At 39.9% G+C, this 22732-nt stretch overlaps 2 protein-coding genes across 2 annotated transcripts in view; both read left to right on the top strand.

Moving 5' to 3' along the window:
* Window positions 1-359: 359 nt before the first annotated feature.
* Window positions 360-1669, top strand: LOC136255053 (uncharacterized). Its single transcript, XM_066047772.1, has 3 exons — window positions 360-798; window positions 915-1122; window positions 1195-1669. The coding sequence occupies exons 1-3, from the start codon at window positions 360-362 to the stop codon at window positions 1667-1669; spliced, it is 1122 nt and encodes a 373-aa protein (XP_065903844.1).
* A 10626-nt stretch (window positions 1670-12295) lies between these two features.
* The window catches only part of LOC136255052 (uncharacterized), a 33541-nt gene continuing 23104 nt past the window's right edge, over window positions 12296-22732 (top strand). Inside the window, exon 1 of the mRNA XM_066047771.1 lies at window positions 12296-14129. Within this exon, the coding sequence (XP_065903843.1) occupies window positions 12296-14129 (1834 nt within the window). The remainder of the gene's footprint in view (window positions 14130-22732) is intronic.

Genomic DNA, 22732 nt, shown 5'->3' with positions numbered 1-22732 from the left:
CCAGCCTATTCCACCAATATAAACAAGGTTCTAAGGAGACTGTAGACCAGTATGCTCAGGAGTTGTGAAGACTGTTTTATCAGGCTTACCCAGAGAGAAGTGGAGAAGTGGAAAGTTTTGGTCGGTCTGTGTTAGCACACCAATTTGTCACAGGCCTTTTACCTGTCTTGAGGTCAAAAGTAGTGGGAAATGAAGGTGATCTTGACCACCTACTGATTAAGACTAGATTTGAAGAGTCTAAGATACGGGACCTGGCTTCCCCAAATGATGGACTACCAAGTGGGGTTGTCCCCTGACACCAAGGGCTGCCACCTAATAATAGATTCAATGCTAGCAGTAGGATATCATGACAAGAAGCAATGGACTGTTGTTATACCTGTAACCAGCCAGGACACTTTGCTAGGAATTGTCTCTTAAAGGGCCGAGGAGCTCCACCAGAGTCCAGAGGAAGAACTATACCACATGGGGATACATCTGCTGCCAACCTCTATGAAGAACCAGTCCTGACCTCACTTCCAACTGTTCAGGATGAAATTGCTGAGTTACACTGCAAACCTCAATTAGCGGAAGTCCGTGAAGCACTTGCTAAAGTTTCTGCTACAAATCATGCTCTGTACAAGGATGCAGCTGAACTAGATGAGGACACAGATAACCCTACTCTTGGCCTGACACTGACTGCTGAAGTACATCTAGAAGGACGACCAACCCAGGCACTGCTGGACACAGGATCACCCGTATCAATTGTGTTGATGGACTTTCTAATAAGAGCCCTTGTAGAAGTGAACAGACATTATCAAAGTAGGAAAGGGTAAGGTCTGCTGAAAGTAAGTTGAGACCTCCAACCATCAAAATTCAGAATTTTGGAGGAGGCACTGTCAATGTACTGAGTCAGGCAACTGTTGGCATCCATCAAGGTGACTACCAATGTGAAGCGACTGTGCTCATTCAGAAGGGCTCAGCTTTGGAGTTTTTATTGGGTACTGATGTGTTGGCCAGACTTGGTTTTGACCTGGTACAGACCAAGCAAGATGGGGGAGCAATCAGCCTTCTGGAACGTCATAAAATTCCTAATCCCCATCCTATAGTAACTCCATCATCTACCGAAACTGAGAACAATGATCAGTAGTTGGAAATTAATAACTACCATGTGACTATAAGACTTCTACAGGCTGTAAAAATACCTGCCCGCCACAGTCGGTTGGTCCGTGTAAAGGCTGATAAGAGTGACCGTGGCCACCTTATGTTGTTTGAGGAGCAGAAGGATGAGAGTGACAGTATGGTTCTGACAGTGGAGAATCACAGCTTGCAGCCAGTGGTGTTGGAGAAAAGTCTAGAAATTGGCTGTTTGGAGCTGGTACAGCTTGTTCCAGCAGATTCTGAGGGTTTAGCAGTAACCCACACAGGCGGAGTAGAAACTTCACAAGATAATGAAGAAGTAGAGGTTTGGGGCAGAAAGGAGGAGTTGCTGAGTGAGTTTGATGTAGAAGAGAGTTTGACAAAGGTTAAAAGCAGTAAGTTGAACGGTCTTATTACTAAATTTCATGATGTGTTTGCATTAGACATGACAGAGCTAGGACATACTAATGCTGTACAATATATTATTAATACCGGCACACACCAGCCAATTCGGCAACAGTCACGTAGGATCCCCTTTGTCCTACAGAAATGAGCTGAAAAACAAATTGAAACAATGTTGAAAGAGGGAATAGTTATAGCCCTTGGGCTAGTCCTGCTGTGCTTGTTGCTAAAAAGGATGGAAGTACTAGGTTCTGCATGGATTATCGCAAGTTAAGTGCCGTTACCAAGCTAGATTTATTTCCACTGCCCAGGGTGGATGATTCCCTTGAGTTGCTGGCTAACACGTCACACTTCAGCAGTCTTGACTTGGCTTCAGACTACTGGCAAGTTGGCATGGGCCCAAGAATCGCAGCAGAAAATGGAATTCTGCTCTCACTCAAGTCATTTTGAGTTTACTGTTATGCTTTTCGGACTCTGTAACACGCTAGCCACATTCCAGAGGTGGATGGAAACAGTGCTGGCAGGCTTGGCACGAGAGAATTGCATTGTGTATCTTGATCATATACTGGTGATTGGAAGATCCTTTGAAGGTCATATGAAGAACTTGTGAGAAGTGTTTGGGTGATTAAGAGAATTTGGCCTACGCCTAAAACCTAGTAAGTGCCATCTGGCTAAGCGTCAAGTAATGTACCTGGGTTATAATGTGTCAGTAAATGGCATATCAGCAGATCCCAGCAAGGTGGAAGCAGTGAGAGACTTCCCACCCCTAGAGGATGTTAGTGCTATGAGATCCTTTTAGGGTTGACATCCTACTACCGCCAGTTTGTTTCTGGTTTTTCTAAAATTGTAGAGCCACTTTTTTCCCTGACAAGAAAGGGTATCCCATTTCAGTGAAATGACAAATCTAGTGATGCATTTCAGAAATTAAATGAGTTATTGACCAATGCACCACTGTTGAATTTTTATAAGTTTGATAGAGAGTTTTATCTTGAGAAAATGCCTCAATTCTTGGACTGAGGGCTGTACTGGCACAGAAAAATAAAGCTGACCTCTTTGCCCCCATAGCCTTTGCTAGTTGAAGTCTTCAGAAACATGAAAAGAATTACTGTTCTACTGAATTGGAAGCATTAGCAGTTGTGTGGGCAGTGCGACACTTGAGGTCCTACTTGTATGGTCTGACTTGTCATCTCTTTACTGATCATATGGCACTAAAGTCATTGTTGAACACCCCACACATGTCGGGAAAATTGGTAAGGTGGGGACTTACCATTCAAGAGCTGGACCTCCACATTCATTATTGACCTGGAAAGACAAACAAAGCAGCAGATAACTTATCACGAAATCCATATCAGGTTCTGCACACCAATACAGTGTTGCACACTAATCAAGTAGTACCTCTTACAGAGGATGGGAAGGGGATGGGAAGGGGAAATGGTCAATCAAGTGTGTGGGGAGAAAGATGTACCAGTAACAACAGACCAATCTGTACCTGCACCAAAGGATGGGGAAGAACTAATCTGCCAGTTACTGCAAGAGAATAGTCACCCAAGAGGAACTATCAACTGTGTGACGCCAGAAGATAATATTACCTCAGTAGTTCCATTAGTAAATAGTGAAGATGGAAAGGAGGATGCAGCAACTAGTTCCTTAGAACCTCTAGCAGGACACCAAGATATTGATCCCGAACTAAAGCAGTGGAAAGATTATCTCTTGAGAGGAAAACTGGCATAGGATGAAAAGAAAGCTAGGGAGCTTGTACTGGGAAAATCACAGTTTGAAGTCAAAAATGGAGTTCTGCATCATGTAGAGAAGGACAAAGCATTAAGAGTCATTCCACCGTCAAGTAATAGAAAAGATTTATTTGATGATGTTCACAAAGAAGTCTTTGGAGTACACCTCAGAAGTGTCAAAATTCACAGTCAGCTGGCTCAGCACTACTGGTGGCCATCAATGAGAGCAAACATTGATCATTGGGTCAGGGCCTGTATGGTTTGTGCATCCAGACACATTGGGAAACCACTTCATCCCCCCCTAATGCTGTTGCCTGTAGGAAGACCATTTGACTGAGTAGGGGTGGATGTAGTTCAGCTGCCAATAAGCCATAAGGGAAATAAATATGCGATCGTGTTTGTGGACTATTTGACTAAATGGCCTGAGGTCTTTCTAGCCAGGGACAAGAGCTCACTAACTATTGCCAAGGTATCACTAACTATTGCCAAGGTATTAGTTGAGCGAATTATTCCTACCCATGAAGTCCCTTCACGGTTGCTGTCAGACGGCCTACTTTATTCCATGAACTGGACTGGACTGGACTGGACTGGACTGGACTGGACTGGACTCGTGGACTGAGCTGGAAACAGCTTTTAAGCAATAATGCAGGAATTATCCATCTCTTGCAACACTGGAGACACCACTATTGAGCTACAACTGTGCTGCTGCTGGCTCTTCCTTGCAAGTCATATGACACTAGTACATGCACTAATTAATAAGAATACACTTATGATACATGTGTACTAGCAGTGATACAGAATGATAGAGGCTATTCTTGTAGCATACATGTTTTCCTTTGTTCCTTTATCACTAGTGTTACAGCTGTAGAGATGAGCCAGTAGTTATTCTTAACAGGTAGCTAGGTGGCACCACCAGGCAAGGTGATGGAACTATGCAAATAATGTGGCTCATCACTGCAACCCTAATACTAGTGTTAAATACTGAAGCAACAAAGGAAAACATGTACGCTACAACAATAGCCTGTCACGCTTTATCACTGCGAGTACACGTGTATCATAAGTGTATTCTAATCGATTAGTGCATGTGCTAGTGTCATCTGACTTGTAAGGAAGAGCAGTACCAGCAGTTATAGCTCAATAGTGGTGTCTCCAGTGTTGCAAGAGATGGATAATGCCAAGATTATTGTTTAAAAGCTGTTTCCAGCTCAGTCCACGAGTCCAGTATGAAAGTCCAGTCCATAGAATAAAGTAGGCCCTGACAGACCGGGGAGCTACATTCCTATCTAAGCTCATGTACGAATTGTATAATCTATTGGGTATCAAGAAAATCAGTACTACTGCCTACCACCCCCAGCAGGACAGGCTAGTGGAAAGGCTTAATCGCACCTTAATAGACATGTTATCCAAGAGAGTCCACACATCCGGAAAAGACTGGGACATGCAGCTTCCATATGTTCTATTCGCATACCGTTCTAGCTGTCAGAAGTCAACCAAAGCCAGTCCCTTTTTCTTGTTGTATGGCAGAAACCCTGTGCTCCCTACAGCATCTGTTCTTCAACCACCTGTCGAACGAGACAATGTAGATTCAGTGAACTATCAGACTGAGGTTTCCACTTGATTATCTTCTGCGTGGGAGTCGGCCAGGACTACAATTAATAGAGCTCAAAAGAAACAGAAACATTATCACGATAGACCCTAAGGTTTCTGTGAGAGAGCACGTGTTTGTCTATTTTCCAGCCAAGAGGTCAGGAAAGATGTACAAATCCGCAAGACCATTTCAAGGACCATATTTTGCACAGAAAGTAGTTGACAATGGCGTGCAGTTGAACAAAGTCAGCCACCCTAGAGCCAAGTCCCTTCAAGTTGCACTGAACAGGGTGAGGAAGTGTCCCCAGGAGCTGGTTGGTGAAGGTAACAGTGATGGAACTGGATCAGAATCACCAGCTACCCTGGAACAAATAGATAATCAAGGAAGCAATGACCCTACAGAAGGATTGGAGTATGAATACCTATCTGAGGACCAAGAATCAGAGACATTATTGAGCCAAGATAAGATGTTGAAGACAACTTAGAGCAAGAATCTGAAGATCCCCAGACCAGGGTAATGTATGGAGTGGGCGACTTAGAAGCAGACGGCGTGTGAAACCACAGTCTTAAGGATGGGGATATGTAACAGAACAACTCAATAAACATCAACTGTGTAATAGCAATGTACTGTATAGAACGTATTTTAGGGTAGGCATTAATAAGAGTTGGCACGTGAGCACTTCAGGCTCCTCGTGTGTGTTTTTGTGAGCAAAATTATATTAAGTCTGATTATTCCCAGATTACATTCAACTTTTGTAAGTCTCCTACTTGCTTATGCAATAACACACTCTATCATCTTGGACTTGGGAGAGGACACCTCCAATTCCTGTATCGCTGGCATCGGTATCTAAGAGGAAAGGCTGAGACCAGTCAGGCAATGCAAGTATAGGAGCAGAAACTAAACCATTCTTCAAGCAGTCAAATGAATCTTGACATTGGCTGGTCCACTAAAAATTAACTTTCTTTTCAGTGAGCTTGTGCAGTGGCAATGCTATAGAGGCAAAATTCTTAATAAACCATCTATAATAGCTAGCTAACCCAAGAAACTGCTGGTTTTCCTTGACTGATGTAGGTATTGGCCACTCTCTCACTTAATTGACTTGTCTTTGATGGGTCTGGTGAAATTCCCTCTGCACTCACCACATGTCTAAGGAATTGTACCTTTGGTTGCAGAAATTGGCATTTGTGGGGTTGCAGCTTTAGCCCAGCATTATCCAATCATTTAAAAACTTCTTTCAGAATCTGGAGGTGCTCATCAAAGGTTCTGCCAACTACGATGATGTTGTCAATGTAGACTATGCAACTACTCCTCTGCAGTCCTGTCAGCACCATGTCCGTAAGTCTTTGAAACGTAGCGGGAGTGTTGCATAGCCCAAATGGCATTACATTAAATTGGAAAAGGCCTTCGTAGGTGCAGAATGCTGTCTTCTCCCTATGTTGCTCTTCCACTTCCACCTGCCAGTATCTGCTTTTCAGGTCTAGGGTAGAGAAGCACTTTGGAACCTGCAAGTGTGTCAAGAGTGTCATCTATTCTTGGTATGCGGTATGCATCCTTGTGTATAACATTGTTTACCTTATGGTGGTCAACACAAAAACATACAGATCCATCTTTCTTTGGTACTATATAGTACGATGGAGGATGCCCAAGGACTTTTGGAGGGAGTAATGATCTCTTTCTGCTGCATCTTACTTAACAGTTTGTTAACTTCATCTCTCTTGGGTAGTGGTAATCATCTTACACCTTGCCAAATAGGGGTACCACTAGTCTCAATTCTGTACTTTAAAACATCAGTTCTGCCAAGGTCATCAGGCTTGAGAGTAAATATGTGGGCAAAATACATAATTAATGCACAAAATTGCTTTAGCTGATAGCCATTAAGGTTACGGGATAGTGAGCAACTGTCAACAAAAAAAATATTATGTAATTAAGGTGGGCTTGGTGTTGTTGTGTTGTGTATCAGCTGGTAACAAGCTTAAATTGTTGGAAGAAAAATAGGGTGCTGACTGGATAGTTACAAGGTACAAGAAAACACACGTAACAGCACAAGATAACATAGATATAACACACTTAGCAACTGGCACACCTGTAAGCGCATGCGTAGTTTTGCTGACTAATGGCAATATTTTCCTGAACCAAAAATCAGGACTGTCAAACTAGTTGTTAACATTTTGTATAAACAGACTACTAGTTTGGCTTCTTGTCTAGGGTCTGACAGAGCCATTTGTTAGAAATACTGTTTCTAGTGCTTGTGATATGAATTTAAAAATTAATTTTGTGACCACAGTATCTTGTTTTAGGCCATATTATTGTAGTCATATTTCAGCAACTATACACACTATTCACAAATCCTCTTGTCAGTCCTTCACAAGTGATGTTCTTCAAACCTTAGAATTGTTAGTAAGATCTCATGGTTCTTCATTGGTCTGATTTTGGTTCATAGTTTTCACTAATTGGCAAGGGGACAACTCATGTTTCCATAGCAACATTTGTCAATTAATGAGAAGATAAGAATGCATAAGTATTTGATAAAAATGGATTAAGAACAATCAAAACCCTAAATCATGAAAAATTATTGATAGTGCAGTATCCCGTAACCTTAAGGGTTTCAGGCATTGTACTAAGAATATTGTTCAACACCTCCTCCTGTTCCTGCTCTGTACAAATAGGATTTTTTGTCCCACCTACTGCGGATATCTCCCTAATGTTGTCAATGGCTTCTGGTTCTGCACATGCAATCTTGGTGCCCTTATAAATAGTGACTGGTTGACAATCCATGTTCAACAAGCGAATGGGGATATGTCCATCCTTAGGTGAAACAATGGCCCTGGCCACCATTACCTGTGGGTTTTTGAGTGCTCCACCATCCAAACATCCTCACATGATACAGGCATCATGGCCATGACCTCCACTTCACTAGTGGCAGCAATAGTAAAATTCTCTGGTAGGACAATGTCTACTTGGGCTGTAGTCTGTCCTTGTAAGCTATTGCATGCAAACATATCTTGGCCCCACAAGAGCACATTTCACCCTGATGTAAGTCTAAAACACACTCATTAGCTTCAAGGAAATTTAGTCCAAGAATTCTTTCTGATGTCAGAGCATTTGCTACAATGAGTTCTTGAGAAAAAATGTGTCCTGACATTGTAAATTCAACAGTCACCAATCCTTGTACTTGCAAGCAGGCACCATCAACACCTACTAATTTCATACTCACAGGGTTCACATTTGGGACAATTGCTGGCTTAATGCGTTCCCATAGCTCATTGGACGCATGTGATACAGCTGCCCCTGTATCTACTAAGAACGATACACAACTACCAAATACATGTGCACACACAGAATAATCAGACACACTATTAATAGCAATTGTGGATGCATCATCACTATCACATACCTGGTCGACTGGTGGTAACACTTTCACCTTTGTCTTTGAACTTTAGAAATAGCACTAGCACAACCACAAGCATAGTGTCCAAGCTGGTTACATTTGTGGCAAATTATTTCTTGGGGTTGTTGCTGATGGTGCTGTTGTCATTTCTGTTCATGGCTCCTCTCACTCTAGGTAACTTTGTGCTCAACTTTGTATTCCAGTTTCTCTAGCTTCTCCATCAATAACTTCAACTGTTGTAATATGTTCTGTAGTTTCACTACTGTTCTCCTGGATTGGGTGCCCTGGCTGCTCTGATGCTTTATTGTTACCTCGGTCATGGCTTACAACAGGTGGTATTCCAAGTAAACAGGACTCAAGTTCTAGGGTGGCTATAACTGCTTCTGACACAGTCTTTGGGCAGTTTTGTCTTGCTTCAAAAGCTATGCGAGTGTCTCTCAGTTGCTCTAGATAACAGTTCAACGCAATGTATTCCCTTGATTTATCTTCTAGTTCTGGGTAAGCTCTGTCTGTGAGCACACAGAGTTCATCAGCAAAATCACCCCAACTTTCTGTTAGTTTCTTTATCCGATTTTGAATTCTAGTCTTGTAAAATTCCTTTTGGTGGATGGTTCAAAACTGTCTTGAAGAATGTCCTTCGCCTGTTTGTAGGACTCAGCTTTGGCTCAAGTAAGCACCACACGTGCCTTTCCAGTTACACACACGTGCATCTACAACAATCTTGTGATGTCATCCCACTCGTTGAACTGCCATGCTTTAGAAGTGCTGGATCTATTCAGTAAAATCTTCATTGCCAGTGAACACATCAGGAAAAAAACGGCCTTCCAAGTGGCTGAGTACTCTCATTTCCATGAGTAGGATTGTTATTTTGCTGGCAGTCACGTTGCTCACTCATCCCTCACCACTGAATGGTGTGAAGCTGAAAAGAAGAAAACAAAAACAAGCCACAGCAATCTATGATTCGACCTTTTGGGGTACCGTTAAAAGACGATGCCACGGTACCACAGCTTTTCCACTTTGGGTTAGTAATAGGCTGCTAAAGGCACGAGTCTAGTCTGGCATGGCCCCGGTGATCCTGCCAACTATGCCATTGTAGCACAGTTAGTTTATACGAGAGAGCACTATATGTTGAAGCTACCAACAACATTCACTATTTCACACCATACGTAATTGACTACAAAGAAAACAAAACTCATCTATACCTACTAGTGTTAATAATTTACAAAAGATGTTGATTAGCTATACAAAGATATAAAATAAGCTATAGCTAGTAGCTAGTGAGTTACGTTCAATCTATTACAATCTGTTACAATATCCCCCACTGGGTACAGTGGAGGAATACTGCCCAAATACACAGACAATTACAACCATAGCATGGTAGTTTATAGAACATACCAGTATGGCAGAGTTTTTATACGTATAGCTATATCACACACATACATTGCACACTCAGATGGGATGCGTACATGTATATTTGTATTAGTGTTGTTTTAGTACAGCAAATTCATTTTGGTTTAGTTCTAGTTCTAGTACTCCAATTCTGTCATAGTTTTAGTTAGTTTTAGTTCTAGTACCCCAATTCCACCAAAGTTTTAGTTAGTATTAGTTCTGGTACCCCATATTTCTGTAATTTAGTTAGTATTAGTTTCATTTTAGTTAGTGTTAGCTTTAGTGTTAGATATCTTCACATATACTAACCTTGGTAGCACCCCCTAGACTTACAGAAACTTTAGATTTGGTGTTTTGATGTTCAGCACTATTTCCACTTACCATTGTGCACGAATGTACAAAAGCTCTAATAGAACTGAGCTTAAATAACCTAAATAGGCAGAATTAATGCTGAATAGCAATGTTTCAGAGGAGGTTGGACACGATACAAGCACTTCTGAAATTTATTTCTGTTAATTGCGTAATTCTTATATATGACAAGGAGTAAGTGATAGAAGAAATGTTTAGCAATATCCACACCATGTTACCTTGTGCTTCTTAAGATGAACAGCAAATTCTTATTGCAAGGCGGGTGTGTGAGTTTCTAATTCTCTTTTTGATTCTCTATAAGGCCAAACTAGCGGCGTCCGCTCTTCTTTTTCAATACTCTGAGAGGCTTTGTTAGCATGCACATTGCTTTCTTCGACAATCATTGTGTTTAAATATACGTACATATGGCGTTCCTATAGTATTACACATGGATTCCACCCAGCGAATGCTTACACACGTGATCCTGTAGATTTCAAGATCAATTTACGTGCCTGGAGTAGTGGGGTTGAATGGGGTTGACCGGCTGAATAGACTAAACTTGAAGTGCACTCTCGAATGGTATTTGTGAAAATTTTCGTGAACACTTGGTTAAACTTTCAATACAAAATATATGCACTCATGTGTGCATGTCCAACCTCCTCAGACAGTGTTTATGGTAGCATTTGCAGGCATTTGCAGGCATCACCATCTTCAAAGAAAAGTTTTAAGTGGTTATAGTGTACAACACCCTTTTATGTAGGATTGCTTGAGAAACCTTTTAGTTAATTCTAGTTCTTGAACTAAAAGTTTTAAAGGTTTTGGTTTAGTTCTAGTTTTTGAACCAAAACTTGAAAGAATTTTAGTTTAGTTTTAGTTTTAGAACTAAAATAGACCACGATTTTAGTTTAGTTCTAGTGTACTAGAACTAGAATTAAATTGCTGTACTAAAACTAGATTTAGTTCTAGTTCCTTAGAACTAAAACAACACTAATTTGTATGCAAAGTCTTAGTCTGACTACCACAATCTGATAACTGGACACTCTGAGTACCACTTGCACTTTTACACTGTCGTTATGTTCTTGTGATACCCATGCTGTACAACGTATTATTTACGTATATGTAATTTTTACGGTCTCTACTCTGTTATTCAAATACAATTGACATACTGCAAAACCGTTCAGAAATGAAAATGGACAAGTCAAGTAATGTAACTAACTGATCATTATTTGTGCAATTGACATCAAAGAGAACTGTAAATGGCTAATAAGGAGAACCTTCAGATGAAGATAGCAGACCCACAAACTACTGTAGTACACACAGTATCTTTTGAGTCTGCTGTTTGATGTCATGTATACTGAAATAGAATGCAGGACATTTTTGTGGCTTTTATTACTGATGAGCAACACATTGGTTCAACAGCATGTACAGAAGCAGCACAGCAACAATACATGGAAAGAAATCACCAGGTGGGCATTGAGGCAATTGGTTAATCCATTGTCCCAATATTGAACTACTTGTATCTCCCAACTGACCATGTGTACACTCCTGCCCACTACGCAGTGGCACAAATAACTTACAGGCCAGAATCTCTAGAATTCGCCCACATCACTGGTCTTTTCCAACATAGATAGTATAGAGAGTTTCCAATGAGACTGCCTTTTTTGTTCCACCCGGTTACACATTTGGAATAACCCATTATGCAGTATTTTTCCTGCATGCATACATAATGATTTCAAATTAATATCTGCTGTTCTTTACTACATCTAGTGTTGTGATGCAGGTGTGCTACATGGTACATATGTAGTCTATGTTTACTCTCTAATGCTTGCTAGCTGCAATGTCACTACACAGACACATGCAAATTACCTCCCTCCATTGACTTTGTATACCACGTTAAACTCTAATAAAAAATCTTCCATAAATGCGATTTTAGTCATGTATGATCATTTTCATAGGCAGCAAATTGGGAAGCATACATCACTTTGAGGGGGGAGATCCCTACTATACAGTGCTACCCTACAGTATGACATTTAAGTAGATTGCTGCAATTCCAAATGTAGCTGTAATATTAAAATGTACAGTTATTTGACTTAAAATGTTGCTGTCAGACCGTCAGTGCTGGTCACTGTAAAGTGTTAATAATAGAAACAATAATAATAATAATAAAACCAAGATGTTTTATTTGCCTGTAAGCATATTTAACATTCATGCTCTATGATATAAATGTACTTTTAAACTGATCTTTTCTTTACAGTGTGTAGCTTTGTGTGTCAAAACAATGGAACACAAAGATCAGACTGCTCCAGTTGTCAATGTGTAGCAGGTTTTGCTGGTATGAATTGTGAAACTAACATCAATGAGTGTGATCCAATGCCTTGTGAGAACAATGGAACTTGTACCGATCTGATTAATGCTTACAGTTGTGCATGTGTAGCAGGTTTAACTGATGTGAATTGTACAACTAACATTGATGAGTGTGATCCAATGCCTTGTGAGAACAATGGAACTTGTACAGATCTGATTAATGCTTACAGCTGTCATTGTGTAGCAGGCTTTACTGGTATGAATTGTGAAACTAACATCAATGAGTGTGATCCAATGCCTTGTGAGAACAATGGAACTTGTAACGATCTGATTAATGTTTACATCTGTGCGTGTATAGCAGGTTTTACTGGTATGAATTGTGAAACTGACATCAATGAGTGTGATCCAATGCCTTGTGAGAATAATGGAACTTGTACAGATCTGGTTAATGCTTATAGTTGTCAATGTGTAGCAGGTTTTCATGGGATGAATTGTGAAACTAACATCAATGAGTGCGATCCAATGCCTTGTGAGAACAATGGAACTTGTACAGATCTGATTAATGCTTACAGTTGTCAATGTGTAGCAGGTTTTACTGGTATGAATTGTGAAACTGACATCAATGAGTGTGATCCAATGCCTTGTGAGAACAATGGAACTTGTACAGATCTGATTAATGCTTACAGTTGTGCATGTGTAGCAGGTTTAACTGATATGAATTGTACAACTAACATCGATGCGTGTGATCCAATGCCTTGTGAGAATGATGGAACTTGTACAGATCTGATTAATGCTTACAGTTGTCACTGTGTAGCAGGCTTTACTGGCATGAATTGTGAAGCTAACATTGATGAGTGTGATCCAATGCCTTGTGAGAACAATGGAACTTGTACTGATCTGATTAATGCTTACAGTTGTGCATGTGTAGCAGGTTTTACTGATATGAATTGTACAACTAACATCGATGAGTGTGATCCAATGCCTTGTAAGAATAATGGAACTTGTACAGATCTGATTAATGCTTACAGTTGCACATGTGTAGCAGGCTTTACTGATATGAATTGTGAAACTAACATCAATGAGTGTGATCCAATGCCTTGTGAGAATAATGGAACTTGTACCGATCTGATTAATGCTTACAGTTGTGCATGTGTAGCAGGCTTTACTGATATGAATTGTACAACTAACATTGATGAGTGTGATCCAATGCCTTGTGAGAACAATGGAACTTGTACCGATCTGATTAATGCTTACAGTTGTGCATGTGTAGCAGGCTTTACTGATATGAATTGTACAACTAACATCGATGAGTGTGATCCAATGCCTTGTAAGAATAATGGAACTTGTACAGATCTGATTAATGCTTACAGTTGCACATGTGTAGCAGGCTTTACTGATATGAATTGTACAACTAACATCGATGAGTGTGATCCAATGCCTTGTAAGAATAATGGAACTTGTACAGATCTGATTAATGCTTACAGTTGCACATGTGTAGCAGCTTTTACTGGAATGAATTGTGAAAACACCAATGAATGTGATCCAATGCCTTGTGAGAATAATGGAACTTGTACAGATCTGATGAATACTTACAATTGCACATGTGTAGCAGGTTTTACTGGTATGAATTGTGAAACTAACATTAATGAGTGTGATCCAATGCCTTGTGAGAATAATGGAACATGCATGGATGAAATAAACACATACAGTTGTACTTGTGAAACAGGATTTACTGGAACAGACTGCAAGACTAACATAGATGATTGTGATCCTAATCCTTGTCAAAATAGAGGAACATGCTCTGATGAAGTTAATGGCTTCACTTGTACATGCAATTCATTGTACACTGGTGTTGACTGTTCTGGTAAGTACACATGAGTTCTTCATCGAGACATGTGGTAGAGTGTCCTGCCACCAAGAAAGCTGGTGTTCCATACCATGCAGTATACTTACAGGAATAAAAGAATGTGATTTTCATGCATACGTAGCTCTGTGTTCCTATCTCAAATTGGAATTATTCTTGTACCACAAATACCCTACACCTTCAGTACCCTATATGCCAAAGTTGAGTAAAATTACCGTATGCAAATGTAAAATCCAAGCCCTCAAAAATCCTGCTAATGTTTTTCTTCATTTAGGGGCTTGATGGAACTTAGATAATTTTTTTGCACAATTTACAAAAACCATTATAAAAATTAATGCAAATGCATAGCTAGATTTTTTTAACTTTGGTGCATATTAAGAACGTTTTGCAGTAAAATCAAGTATAAGGTTTAGTGCAAAGCTCATAAATGGCGCTACAGACGATTATTTGCATTAAATAGGCTGACCTTTTGTCATGTATACAGAGTAAATTACTTGTGGGAATAACTTAACAACTGGCATGCGTATAGGCTAACTATCATAGCTAAAACCTTTTGTGGGTAAAAGAATTGCATTGACAGCTATAGAGTTACAAGGCAAAAACCTATCAACTGTAAATTGAATGTTTGATATAGTCTAAAAGAGCAGTCGCTGTGGGGTAAATACAATATTTTAATAACTAATATACCACTTTGACACCTCAGATCAAAGGAAACCACATAATTATATTTCAAATATTGCCCTGACCACAACTGTCTTTGTTGCTGAGGAAGTTACAAAGCATCAGATCCTTTTGATTATCGATTATCCAATGGTACGGTCATACCATTTAAGTAGGAATCCAGGTGAAATTTTCATGCGTCGTCCAAAATTCCACCTTTAAAAATCATCCTAGAGATATCTTCTAGATGAAAAATCACCTTTACGGAATAGTACTAGTCCATATAATCTAATCAAAAACAGTTAAGCTGTAAAAAAAGGTGTGGCCCCTAAAAAGCCATGGTGAAAAAAAATGTGAAATTCAAGGTGGTGGCCAAGAAATGGCTGTGATGGTAGGTTAACGGTAACAATTTTAATAAAGACAGTTTATGTAAATTTGTGTTCGGCACCAAATTCACCTGAATTGTTGTCATTAAATTTTTTACCATTAACAGTAATTATACAAATTATCAAGACACACGGTAGTGTCTCGTGCGGCCCAAGAAGCCGGCGCGCCACACCGTGAGTATATTGACAGGAAGAACGAAAACGTCATTTTCACATCATTGTATCTCGGTGATCACTTATCCGATTGGAACCAAATTTGCTACACAGTTGCCCGCCAGCCAGGGGAGTCTACATTCCAAATTCGAAGGAAACCGCTCCAGCCATTTCCGAGATACGAGCCGCCAAAGTTTGGTTTTTTTTTTCTTCGTCTTTTCGCACACTTGCAAAAATTGCTATAACAGGCAAACGCGTACTCCGATCGCCTTGAAATTTGGCACACAGAAAGGGAATCCAACGGTGAATCCTAGCATCAAATTTGGTACACATCCGATGAATGGTTCAGGTGTTATGACCGATTATTCGCGTAAAACAAGATCGATTTGTTGTCACGCCTACAGGGTAAACCGCTTCATGGAATGAGTTGAAAATTGCTATGTAGATGGAGTAACCATCGTAGGAGTGCCTTTTGGTGGTTTAAAAGGAATGGAAATAAAGACCATGGAGATATGACACAAAACCCAACCTGTGTCACAATTACGCGATCGATTTTTATGAATAAAAAAAGTATTAGTTTTCACGCTAACTAGGCAAACCGCTTAGAGCAATGAGCTGAAAATCGGTGTATAGCTGGAATAATCTTCATAGAAAGTCCTTGCAGTAGTACAGAAGAATCGGAGTACAAACCACTGAATTATGATTCGAAAGCCAACTCCGTGTAGCAAATGCGAGATCGAGATACTCTAATAGAACAGTCACCCTAATAGAGCATTCGGATAATTTATTTACTCCATTATAGAATTTTATTGCATCACAAGTTATTCTGCAGAGAGATCAGCTACAAACAAATCACCTTATAGACAGTTCAGCTACAAACAAATTACCTTGTAGAGAGATCGGCTACAAACAAATCAACCTGCAGAGAGATCAGCTACACGCAATTCAACTTGTAGAGAGATGAGCTACAAACAAATCACCCTGTAGAGAGATCAGCTAGAAACTAGACACAATGTAAGGAGTTCAGCTACAAGCAAATCACCCTGTAGAGAGTTCAGCTACAAACAAACCAACTTGTAGAGCAATCAGCTAGAAACAAATCACCCTGAAGAGAGGTCAGCTACAAAAAATCACCTTGTAGAGAGATCAACTACAAACAAAACACTTTGCAGAGAGTTCAGCTACAAACAAATCAACCTTTAGAGCGATCAGCAACAAACAAATCAACCTGTAGAGAGATCATCTACAAACAAATCAACCTGCAGAGAGATCAGCTACAAACAAATCAGCTTGTAGAGAGATCAGTTACACACAAATCAACCTGTAGAGAGATAAGCTAGAAACAAATCACCCTGTAGAGAGTTCAGCTAAAACAAATCAATCTGCAGAGAGATCAGCTACAAACAAATCACCTTATAGATAGTTCAGCTACAAACAAATTACCTTGTAGAGAGATCGGCTACAAACAAATCACCCTGCAGAGAGATCAGCTACGCACAAATCAACTTGTAGAGAGATGAGCTACAAACAAATTACCCTGTAGAGAGATCAGCTACAAACTAGACACAATGTAAGGAGTTCAGCTACAAGCAAATTACCCTGTAGAGAGTTCATCTACAAACAAATCAACCTGTAGAGCAATCAGCTAGAAACAAATCACCCTGAAGAGAGGTCAGCTACAAAAAATCACCCTGTAGAGAGATCAGCTAGAAACAAATCACCCTGAAGAGTGGTCAGCTACAAAAAATCACCCTGTAGAGAGATCAGCTAGAAACAAATCACCCTGAAGAGAGGTCAGCTACAAACAAAACACTTTGCAGAGAGTTCAGCTACAAACAAATCAACTTTAGAGCGATCAGCAACAAACAAATCAACTTGTAGAGAGATCAGCTAGAAACAAATCAACCTGCAGAGAGATCAGTTACAAACAAATCAGCTTGTAGAGAGATCAGTTACACACAAATCAACCTGTAGAAAGATAAGCTAGAAACAAATCACCCAGTAGAAAGATCAGCTAGAAGAAGTTACCTTGTAGAGAGTTCAGTTACAAAGAAACCATCATTTAGAGAGTTCAGCTACAAAGAAATTACCCCGTAGAGAGTTCAACTAGAAGAAGTCACCTTGTAAAGAGTTCAGCTACAAAGAAACTGTCATGTACAGAGTTCAGCTACAAAGAAACCACCATGTAGAGTGTTTAGCTGCAAAAAATCACCTGTAGAGAGTTCAGCTAGAAACAAATCACCCTGTAGAGAGATCAGCTAGAAGAGATCACCTTGTAGAGAGTTCAGCTACAAAGAAACCACCACATAAAGAGTTCAGCTGCAAATAAATCACTTGTAGAGAGTTCAGCAACAAATAAACCCCCCTGTAGAGGGATCAGCTAGAAGAATTCACCTTGTAGAGAGTTCAGCAACAAAGAAACCACCATGTAGAGAGTTCAGCTGCAAACAGATCACCCAGTAGAAAGATCAGCTAGAAGAAGTTACCTTGTAGAGAGTTCGGTTACAAAGAAACCATCATATAGAGAGTTCAGCTACAAAGAAATTACCCCGTAGAGAGTTCAGCTAGAAGAAGTCACCTTGTAAAGAGTTCAGCTACAAAGAAACCACCATGTAGAGTGTTTAGCTGCAAAAAATCACCTGTAGAGAGTTCAGCTAGAAACAAATCACCCTGTAGAAAGATCAGCTAGAAGAGATCACCTTGTAGAAAGTTCAGCTACAAACAAACCACCACATAAAGAGTTCAGATGCAAATAAATCACTTGTAGAGAGTTCAGCTACAAATAAATCCCCCAGTAGAGGGATCAGCTAGAAGAAGTCACCTTGTAGAGAGTTCAGCTACAAAGAAACCACCACATAAAGAGTTCAGCTGCAAATAAATCACTTGTAGAGAGTTCAGTTACAAACAAATCACCCTGTAGATAGATCAGCTAGAAGAAGTTACCTTGTAGATAGTTCAGCTACAAACAATTCACCCTGTAGAAAGATCAGCTAGAAGAAGTCACCTTGTAGAGAGTTCAGCTACAAAGAAACCGCCATGTAGAGAGTTCAGCCTCAAGCAAACTACCTTGTAGAGAATTCAACTACAACAAATCACCCTGTAGAGAAGAAGTTACCTTGTAGAGAGTTCAGCTACAAAGAAACCATCGTGTAGGGAGTTCAGCTACAAAGAAACCACTATGTAGAGAGATTAGCTGCAAACAAATCACCTGTAGAGAGTTCAGCTAGAAACAAATCACCCCATAGAGAGATCAGCTGGACGAAGTCACCTTGTAGAGAGTTCAGCTACAAAGAAACCATCATGTAAAGAGTTCAGCTGCAAACAAATCACCCTGTACAGAGTTCAGCTACAAAAAAATGACCCTGTAGTAGAGAGTTCAGCTAGACGAAGTCACTTTATAGAGAGTTCAGCTACAAAGAAACCATCATGTAGAGAGTTCATGATCAGCTACAAAGAAACTACCTTGTAGAGAGTTTAGCTGCAAACAAATTACCTGTAGAGAGTTCAGCTACAAACAAATCACCCTGTAGAGAGACCAGCTAGAAGAGGTCACCTTGTAGAGAGTTCAGCTACAAAGAAACCATCCTGTATATAGTTCAGCTACATTTCAAGTCACCCAATAGAGAGATCAGCTGTAAAAAAATATCCTGTGGGGAATAATGGGCATGTAATAAATATATGTATATAATTTGTATAATTACTAATAAAATCAAAATAATTGAAGTATTAAAAATCTTCTTTAAGTTCTTTTCTTCTTCCTGTGGTAAAGAAAAAAACATATGGGTTAAAAAAGCCCCAAAGCCAGCCATAGGCCGGCTTTGCAGTATACAAATACAAAATGAAGTGATATCTAATCAAAAACAGCCTAGCTGTAAAAAAAGGTGCGGCCCAAGAAGTCGGCGCGCCACATCATGAGTATATTAACAGGAAGAAAGAAAACGCAATTTTCACACCTATGTAGCTCTGTGATCCCTTATCTGATTGGAACCAAAGTTGCTGGAGACGTGCCGCCCAGTTAGGGGAGTCTACATACCAAATTTGAAGAAAATGGCTCCAGCCATTTCCGAGATACGAGCGAACAAAATTTCGTTTTAATTTCTTCGTTTTTTTCTTCATCTTCGCAAAATTCGCCATAAAACACGAATGCGTGCTCGGGTTGGGCTGAAATTTGGCACACTTAAAGGGACCATTAAGGCGGATCTCCGTACCAACTTTGGCAGGAATCCGATGAACATTCACGGAGTTATGACCGATTATTTGCGTAAAATAAGGTCAAAGGTCTGTCACGCCTACAGGGTAAACCACTTGGAGGAATCAGTTGAAAATTGATATGTAGATGGAGCAACCATCGTAGGAGTGCCTTTTTGTGGTTTGAAAGGAATCGGGATAAAGACCATGGAGATATGACACGAAACCCAACCTGTGTCAAAATTACGCTATCGATTTTTATGAATAAAAAAAACTATTAGTTTTCGTATCTACCAGGCAAACCGCTTAGAACAACGAGCTTAAAATCTATATGTAGCTGGAGTAATGATCATAGAAAGTCCTTGCAGTAGTACAGAAGAATCGGATTACAAATCACTGAGTTATGATTCGAAAGGAAACTACGTGAGATCGAGATACTCTAATAGAACAGTCACCCTAATAAAGCATTCAGCTACATTTATAATGTACTCAGTTGTATTACATTTTAAGTTATTCTGTAGGGAATTCAGCTACAAACAAGTCACCCTGTAGTCAGATCAGCTAGAAGAAGGTACCTAATAGAGAGTTCAGCTACAAAGAAGCCATCATGTAGAGAGTTCAGCTCAAATAAATCACCCTGTATAGAATTCAGCTACAAACAAATTGCCCTGTAGAGAGATCAGCTAGAAGAAGTTACCTTGTAGAGAGTTCAGTTACAAAGAAACAATCATGCAAAGAGTTTAGCTGCAAACAAATCACCCAGTAGAAAGTTCCGCTATGAACAGATCACACTGTAGAGAGTTCAGTTAGAAACAAGTCATCCTGTAGATAGATCAGCTAGAAGAAGTCACTTTGTAGAGAGTTCAGCTACAAAGAAACCACCATGTAAAAGAGTTCAGCTGCAAACAAATCACCTGTAGAGAATTCAGCTACAAACAAATCACCCTGTAGAAAGATCATCTAGAAGAAGTTACCTTGTAGAGAGTTCAGCTACAAACAAATCACCCTGTAGAGAGTTCAGCTAGAAACAAGTCACCCTGTAGAGAGATCAGCTAGAAACAAGTCATCCTGTAGAGAGTTCAGCTAGACGAAGTTACATTGTAGAGAGTTCAGCTGCAAAGAAACTACCATGTAGAGAGTTCAGCTGCAAATAAATCGCCCTGTAGAGAATTCAGCTACAAACAAATTACCCTGTAGAAAGATCAGCTAGAAGAAGTTACCTTGTAGAGAGTTCAGCTACAAACAAATCACCCTGTGGAGAGTTCAGCTACAAACAAGTCACCCTGTAGAGAGATCAGCTAGAAACAAGCCACCCGTAGAGAATTCAGCTAGAAGAAGTTACATTGTAGAGAGTTCAGCTACAAAGAAGCTACCATGTAGAGAGTTCAGCTGCAAATAAATCGCCTTGTAGAGAATTCAGCTACAAACAAATTACCCTGTAGAAAGATCAGCTAGAAGAAGTTACCTTAGAGAGTTCAGCTACAAACAAATCACCCTGTAGAGAGTTCAGCTACAAACAAGTCACCATGTAGAGAGTTCATCTAGAAGAAGTTACATTGTAGAGAGTTCAGCTACAAAGAAACTACCTTGTAGAGAGTTCAGCTGCAAACAAATCACCCTGTAGAGAATTCAGCTACAAACAAATTACCCTGTAGAAAGATCAGCTAGAAGAAGTTATCTTGTAGAGAGTTCAGCTACAAACAAATCACCCTGTAGAAAGTTCAGCTAGAAACAAGTCAACCTGTAGAGAGATCAGCTAGAAACAAGCCATCCGTAGAGAGTTCAGCTAGAATAAGTTACACTGTAGAGAGTTCAGCTACAAACAAACTACCATGTAGAGAGTTAAGCTGCAAACAAATCGTCCTGTAGAGAATTCGGCTACAAACAAATTACCCTGTAGAAAGATCAGCTAGAAGAAGTTACCTTGTAGAGAGTTCAGCTACAAACAAATCACCCTGTAGAGAGTTCAGCTACAAACAAGTCACCCTACAGATCAGCTAGAAACAAGTCATCCTGTAGAGAGTTCAGCTAGAAGAAGTTACATTGTAGAGAGTTTAGCTACAAAGAAACTATCATGTAGAGAGTTCAGCTGCAAATATATCGCCCTGTATAGAATTCAGCTACAAACAAATTACCCTGTAGAAAGATCAGCTAGAAGAAGTTATCTTGTAGAGAGTTCAGCTACAAACAAATCACCCTGTAGAGAGTTCAGCTAGAAACAAGTCACGCTGTAGAGAGATCAGCTAGAAACAAGCGACCCGTAGAGAGTTCAGCTAGAAGAAGTTACATTGTAGAGAGTTCAGCTACAAAGAAGCTACCATTTAGAGAGTTCAGCTGCAAACAAATCGCCCTGTAGAGAATTCAGCTACAAACAAATCACCCTGTAGAAAGATCAGCTAGAAGAAGTTAAGAAGTTACCTTGTAGAGTGTTCAGCTACAAACAAATCACCCTGTAGAGAGTTCAACTAGAAACAAGTCACCCTGTAGAGAGATCAGCTAGAATAAAGCCACCCGTAGAGAGTTCAGCTAGAAGAAGTTACACTGTAGAGAGTTCAGCAGTTTAGCTGCAAACAATTCGCCCTGTAGAGAATTCAGCTACAAACAAATAACCCTGTAGAAAGATCAGCTAGAAGAAGTTACCTTGTAGAGAGTTCAGCTACAAACAAATCACCCTGTAGAGAGTTCAGCTACAAACAAGTCATCCGGTAGAGAGATCAGCTAGAAGGATCACCTTGCAGAGAGGTCAGCTACAAAGAAATCACCCTGCTTCATCTTTTCTTATTTCTGTAGTAAAGAAAACAATGACAGGTTAAAAAGCCCTAAAGCTGGCCATAGGCCGGCTTTGGGGTATATAAATACAAAAAGAAGTGAAATCTAATCCAAAACAGCCAAGCTGTAAAAAAAGAGTGTGGCCCTCAGAAAGGCTATGGTGAAAAAAGATGTGAAATCCAAGGTGGCGGCCAAGAAATTGCTGTGATGGTAGGTTAATGGTAAAAATTTTAATAACGACAATTCAGGTGAATTTTTGTGCCGCTTGGTCTTGGCACAAAATTCACCTGAATTGTCATTATTAAAATTTTTACCATTAACCTACCATCACAGCCATTTCTTGGCCGCCACCTTGGATTTCACATCTTTTTTCATCATAGCCTTTCTGAGGGCCGCACTCTTTTTTTACAGCTTGGCTGTTTTGGATTAGATATTTATTACATGTCT

The sequence above is a fragment of the Dysidea avara genome, chromosome 5 (genome assembly GCF_963678975.1).
Source record: "Dysidea avara chromosome 5, odDysAvar1.4, whole genome shotgun sequence".
NCBI lineage: Eukaryota > Metazoa > Porifera > Demospongiae > Dictyoceratida > Dysideidae > Dysidea > Dysidea avara.
This window is presented reverse-complemented; position numbering and strand designations above follow the sequence as displayed.